This window comes from Sabethes cyaneus, chromosome 3, assembly GCF_943734655.1.
Source record: "Sabethes cyaneus chromosome 3, idSabCyanKW18_F2, whole genome shotgun sequence".
Taxonomy (NCBI): domain Eukaryota; kingdom Metazoa; phylum Arthropoda; class Insecta; order Diptera; family Culicidae; genus Sabethes; species Sabethes cyaneus.
The window spans coordinates 102,007,292-102,012,677 of NC_071355.1; the positions used below are offsets into that span (position 1 = coordinate 102,007,292).

Below are 5,386 nucleotides of genomic sequence, written 5' to 3' on the forward strand. Positions count from 1 at the left end.
AATCTCGATATAGTTTTTTTCGAAATAGTTAATTTCGGCATGCATATAACAGCTTTGTAAATGTTAACACGTTATACGGAGTGTTATAAAACAAATGTAAAATGCAGATCGTCACGTGATGCGAGCAATTTTCCTGATTATGCTTTCAGCTGAGTATACGTATCGATATGTGAAAAATATCGATATTCAATTAACGAAAATTCGTCAGCTTCGCTCAATACAGAATTATTTTGACAGCTTGCTAAGAACTTTCCGAGAATGAAAAGATTTCTTGCAAAGCACAATACTATATATATAGTTCGGCGGATAGAAAACCAGGCGAATTGGCATCCCTGATTTTTGAAATAAAATTTGAAATTATGGAGAAATGTGCAGGTTTTTACGGAAAATAATAACTAGCGGCTGTTGAAAATGACTAGTTCTATGAAAATAAAGTGTGTTTATTAACATTACTCCCACAATTTGAATTTTGAAAAACGTTTGGCTCCGCTTTTGACGTTTAATTGGCTCCCGATTTTTGTATCCGCCGAACTATATATATAGTAACTATACATTAGACGTGTAAAGTGGGCGTTTTGTAATGACATATTTTGGTACTAATTGGCCCAAGGGTATTTCAGTTTTTACAAAAAAGTTAATGTACAATTCAGAAAAACAAAGCTCATTCAATTTCAAATGTGTGTTTTTCAAGGGGTCGGACACTCGGCACAGCCGTTTTTATGTTAGGCGACTTGAAACGAGCCGAACTGTGCCGATGCTGTACCGAAAGTGCCGAACTGCAAGATTTGTTAAATTCGTTAAAATCTGATAGATGTGGCAACCGTGCGAGATGGTTTTGACAACTGGCAGTGCTCCCATTTTATATGTAAAATTGAACCGGAGGTGTGTAAAGCCCTATAAATGTTATTTTTATAAGGCTTTAGAGGTGTGCCGTTTGATATCTCTGCAGTGCCGGGGCATTATGTGCTGAGTGTCCGACCCCTTGGAATATAATCTTTACTCAAAGATTCTAACCGGCAATCAGAAATGACGGTGACGATGGTGACGGTTAGTGTAGAGGGCGGAAGTCCAACAGCGAAGCAATGAATAACAGTTTATCGCTTTTTCGTTCGTTTCTGTGGGTACACAGTAAAATAATGTAACCCATTTATATGTACACAGAAAAATCATTCAACCTAATTTTTCACTCAATGGTCAGAATTTCGTTCTTACTATTTATTTAGTACTAACTGTATACAGTATCGTACGCCAATCGTTAAACCTATATGAACTTGAATGATAGCAAATGATATAAAACTTTATCAGGAACAGTAACTGTTGATCATACAATACATTTATAATACCCACCGTTTTATCAATAGTTTTTGATTATGCGGGGCCGAAGATACCGAAACGATTTATTGCAAAATAGCACTTTTATGAGCGATATCGCACTTTGGATGGTACAATTTTCCTTGCAATTGGGTCCTAAAATTTGTGATAAAAAGATGATTTTTTTAGAAGAAACGATAAAGCTTCCCATTATGACTACCAGAGTATAGTTTTTTATTTTTAAAAAAGATGCAGAGCACTAAAAAATTAAAAAACAAAAATATTGTAATTTATTCTCCCTTGACATTAGAGATCTTCCTTGACATAACGACAATAACACGTTTCTGGCAACAATGATAACTTTTTCTCACTGGCAACTCTGGTTTGACATTAGAGCAGCTGATCGTTTTGACAGTTACAGCTTCGCAGTTGTCTCTTGTGCTTGTCTGCGTTTTGCTGGTCGTGAGGAAGTGGAACATCAAATTTGTACTAGTTATCGGATAAAAGTTTTGATTCGGGCAATGTATTCCAATCCATCGATTCACGGTGCTAGACTTTGTCCAAATCTAGTTTGCGCTAAGAATGACTAAACGATGTCAAACTGATGGCCAACAGTATAATCTCGGTATAATCGACCCCGCAGAACAGTATGAAAAAAAAAAACGCCAACCGAAACTGGCACCGTATTATCAATCAGATTGGTATGTTCTGCTACTCCGACGTGAATCAGCAGTAGGGCGAACGGCAGACCAAAAATTTCTGTGCGTTTCTAACCAAACACGGTCGCATCTCGATGGCGGGTGTTGCATCCGAAAACTGAAGCCATTCACGCTGTGACCAAGTGCAGTCACTACGCTTATTGCTGATTTTGACAAAGGCCTTAATTAAACTAAGATGACCGGAACCGGAAAATGTGCTGTAAACTCAGAAAATGTTTTAGGTCGCGATTGCCAAGCCATTTCCTGATTTTGCAACTTTTGACTTTTTGACACACTATCACATGAGCGTGAAAGGTAAACAAAAAGTTTTCCGTGACATTTCAAGACATACTATGGTTTCTTTTTATAATTCGTGTTGTCTAGACACCGCTTGACACAATCATGCACAACTATAGTTTGTCTATATAAGGTTGCCCAAATGTTTATTTTTTGTTCAAAATTTCACAAAATTAAAAAAAAAAAGGTTTTTAACGGCAATAGCCTAAAAATATAAAATTGAATATCAAAATATGTGTTCCTAACCCTAACCTCATCGATTCAAGCTAAAAACGACATAGGGCTTTAGGACCCAATTGACAATAACTGATGCGAACTTTTACCATACATGAATGTTTCAATTATAGTTGCGTAAAGGCCCAAACAGAATGCAGCGTTAACGCATCCGTCAGCGTCAATTTGACAGTAAACCCATGGGAAACTGTCAGAATAACGCTGACGGACGCGTTGACGCAGCATTCTGTTTGGCCCTTAACCCTTCATGCAACAAAATGGTGCTGCTTGGGATAAGCACTCGCCGTATGATCCGCCCCATTTGCATCTGCAGAACAGATAGTTAGAATATCTTTACACCTGAAGCCTAGCCCGCCTAGCGTGAAGCAGTCGATAATGTCGATAACTGACAAACTTTTGCTGTCAGCCGAATTGCGAAATTCTATGATCTGACAATATGTGTGCTGAGAGCCGAAAGATATCTTGGTAGAAGTTTGTAAAGCCACGTCAACACCCTTGAGCAGCCTTAAAGTAATTTGAAAGCTGTGAGCCTAATGAAAGCTTCCACTCTACACTTTAACACTTTTTATCAGTCGTAAAACGGTTTGATGTTTAGAAGCAGTTTGTTTAGCAGAAAAATTCGCTATTAAGCTTGTTTATCAGCTTTTGGGAGAGAACTGGTTTGAAAAACTTAAAGTAGCTTAAACATCGCATATTTAAACACCATTTAAGTGCTTACTTTATGCAGCTTTGATCGCCTTAAACCAACCCGTAAACAGCCATTGCTCTTGCAATTCAGCTACCGTTGTTACTTGGGTCTTCTACCACACCTTTTCAAACCTCATTGAGTGCAGCAGAATCAGCTAACTGATGGCACCTTTATCTCATTTGCTTTGCGTTGACGAGAGCTAACATCAGGCGGGCTCAGGAGTCGTGGGCCCCACTGACAACTGAAGAGCTAACTTGCGTGAAGAGTGGCGAATATATGATTTCTCGTTTACGCTAACGCTAACATGTTGGCATCGAAAACATGGCTGCCTACCAGCTACTTGAGCAGGATCCAGCAAAAAATAACTCTCGCACTCGTTTTGTTTACATTTGCGACATTCGCCCTTTTGTTAATTCTATCTCGAATTCTACTCCAACTTTTTACTTTTAATTAGTGGAAATTACATAAAAATATGTAATAGAAATTTAACGTGTAAAATTGACATCACAAATTTGTTTACTTTATTGGACGACTAATGCAAATTTTTGCCTGTGAGTTTTAGGAGTTAAGTGCTAGAATTCTTACGAATCTAGAACTTGAGTATTCTGTTTTGTAAATAGGAGTTAAAAGGTTTATAAAATTAAACTGCTTTCGCCTTCTAACTAATGTTGAAGTATAGTTTCAGAAACATGAAGTACTCAACTTCACCCGTGCCATCACGGAGTAACAGTTCTCTGTTAGGAATACCATCTAGAACCACATCACCGTTGCCTCCACCGATTAGCCAAAAAGCTGATTGTATGAGTGCCACTAACAAGAGTTATAAATATTTGCGTCGATTCGTTAAATTCGATCAAATGGATTTTGAATACGCACTTTGGCAAATGCTCTATCTATGCATCGCACCACAAAAAGTCTACCGGAACTGTAACTATAGGAAACGTATGAAATACGCAAGTAAATTATGAAAGTAGCGTAAAAGAAAACAACACTTTTTTCAGATACCAAGTCGCAGTTTGCCCGGGATGATCCAGCTTTTCTTGTTTTGTTGGTAGGGTGTCTTTGTGGTAAGTTCTTGCAAGAATGCTTAAACACTGATATTAAAAATAATGTCTATTCTAGTCACATCGCTCGGATTTGCATGGGTCCTATCACTAGGTTTCGGCCAATGTATTCTGTTTCTCCTCTACGTTGTTTTCGTAGATTGTATCTTCTGCGGAATGGTTGTTGCCACCGTACTGTGGTTTGTTGCAAACCGTTATTTGCGCGAGCCGACCTGTGACTCGGATGTTGAATGGGGCTATGCCTTTGACGTACACTTGAATGCTTTTTTTCCTCCACTGATTCTGTTGCATTTTATTCAATTGTTTTTCTATCATGCGCTGATCAGTCAAAACTGGTTTATTTCATCTTTCATTGGTAACACAATTTGGTTAATAGCACTTAGTTATTACATTTATATTACCTTTCTCGGCTATAGTGTTATACCGGGCTTGAAGAACACGCGAATTATATTAGTTACATTGCCACTTGTGTTTCTGTTTTATGTGGTGACCCTTATAATCAGATGGAATTTGAGCATATCTCTAGTGTATTTTTATCACTATCGAGTTCTGTAACAGTTCATGTTAACTATTCATTTGATAAAACTTTAATAAAATGTATTAATTCAGATACATAATACTGTTTCTTGATTCCGAATTCGCATGTAACTAACTTTGACGTTCAGAATGAATAAAATAACTTTTTAGTTTGAAGTGGATTGTTGTAGGTTTACATCGTAACAGTCAAGTTACACAATATCAAATGGAAATTCATCGTTAACAGAAGCTATAGATAATGAATTTCGAAATTTATAAATTCAAGTATTCAATCAATGTAATAGTATTTATTGTTAAGTATTCGGCTTTTTCCGAGCCAAATAACGGAAGGCATAAGGTTTTTTTTTGCATAGAGCAGAGACTATTAGGAAGATTACAGAGGAGACAAGGCACTCAAAACCGCTAAATTTCGAATCAAAGCGGTCGAATCGATTAATCGAGCGATTACCGGACATCACTACAACCAGGGATGCCAGGTGATTTTTTGGAAAGTCTTCACGAATCAAGGAAAAATGTCTTCATTTGTCTTCCTTCGGCTTTCCGCCCATTTAAACTGC

The 5,386-nt window shown here is 37.5% G+C and overlaps 1 protein-coding gene across 2 annotated transcripts; it reads left to right on the forward strand.

Moving 5' to 3' along the window:
- The first annotated feature begins 3,750 nt into the window (after nucleotides 1–3,750).
- On the forward strand, nucleotides 3,751–4,896 carry LOC128743070 (protein unc-50 homolog). 2 transcript variants are annotated; one of them, XM_053839589.1, is made up of 4 exons: nucleotides 3,751–3,858; nucleotides 3,908–4,170; nucleotides 4,230–4,295; nucleotides 4,351–4,896. In XM_053839589.1, exons 2-4 carry the CDS (start codon nucleotides 3,918–3,920, stop codon nucleotides 4,845–4,847), a joined length of 816 nt encoding a protein of 271 aa, XP_053695564.1. In that variant the 5' UTR covers nucleotides 3,751–3,858; nucleotides 3,908–3,917; the 3' UTR covers nucleotides 4,848–4,896. The 2 variants fall into 2 exon arrangements, with proteins under 2 accessions (XP_053695564.1, XP_053695563.1); XM_053839588.1 differs by lacking the exon at nucleotides 3,751–3,858 and having other exon boundaries at nucleotides 3,894–4,170.
- The last annotated feature ends 490 nt before the right edge of the window (nucleotides 4,897–5,386 follow it).

What these genes read in the sequence shown, in the direction of transcription:
- LOC128743070 (XM_053839588.1), top strand. Translation starts at nt 3,894, where the DNA reads ATGTTGAAGTATAGTTTCAGAAACATGAAGTACTCAACTTCACCCGTG. An exon ending in GAACTGTAACTATAGGAAAC is followed by an intron (nt 4,171 to 4,229) that starts GTATGAAATACG and finishes CACTTTTTTCAG; the next exon opens with ATACCAAGTCGCAGTTTGCC. An exon ending in GTTGGTAGGGTGTCTTTGTG is followed by an intron (nt 4,296 to 4,350) that starts GTAAGTTCTTGC and finishes TGTCTATTCTAG; the next exon opens with TCACATCGCTCGGATTTGCA.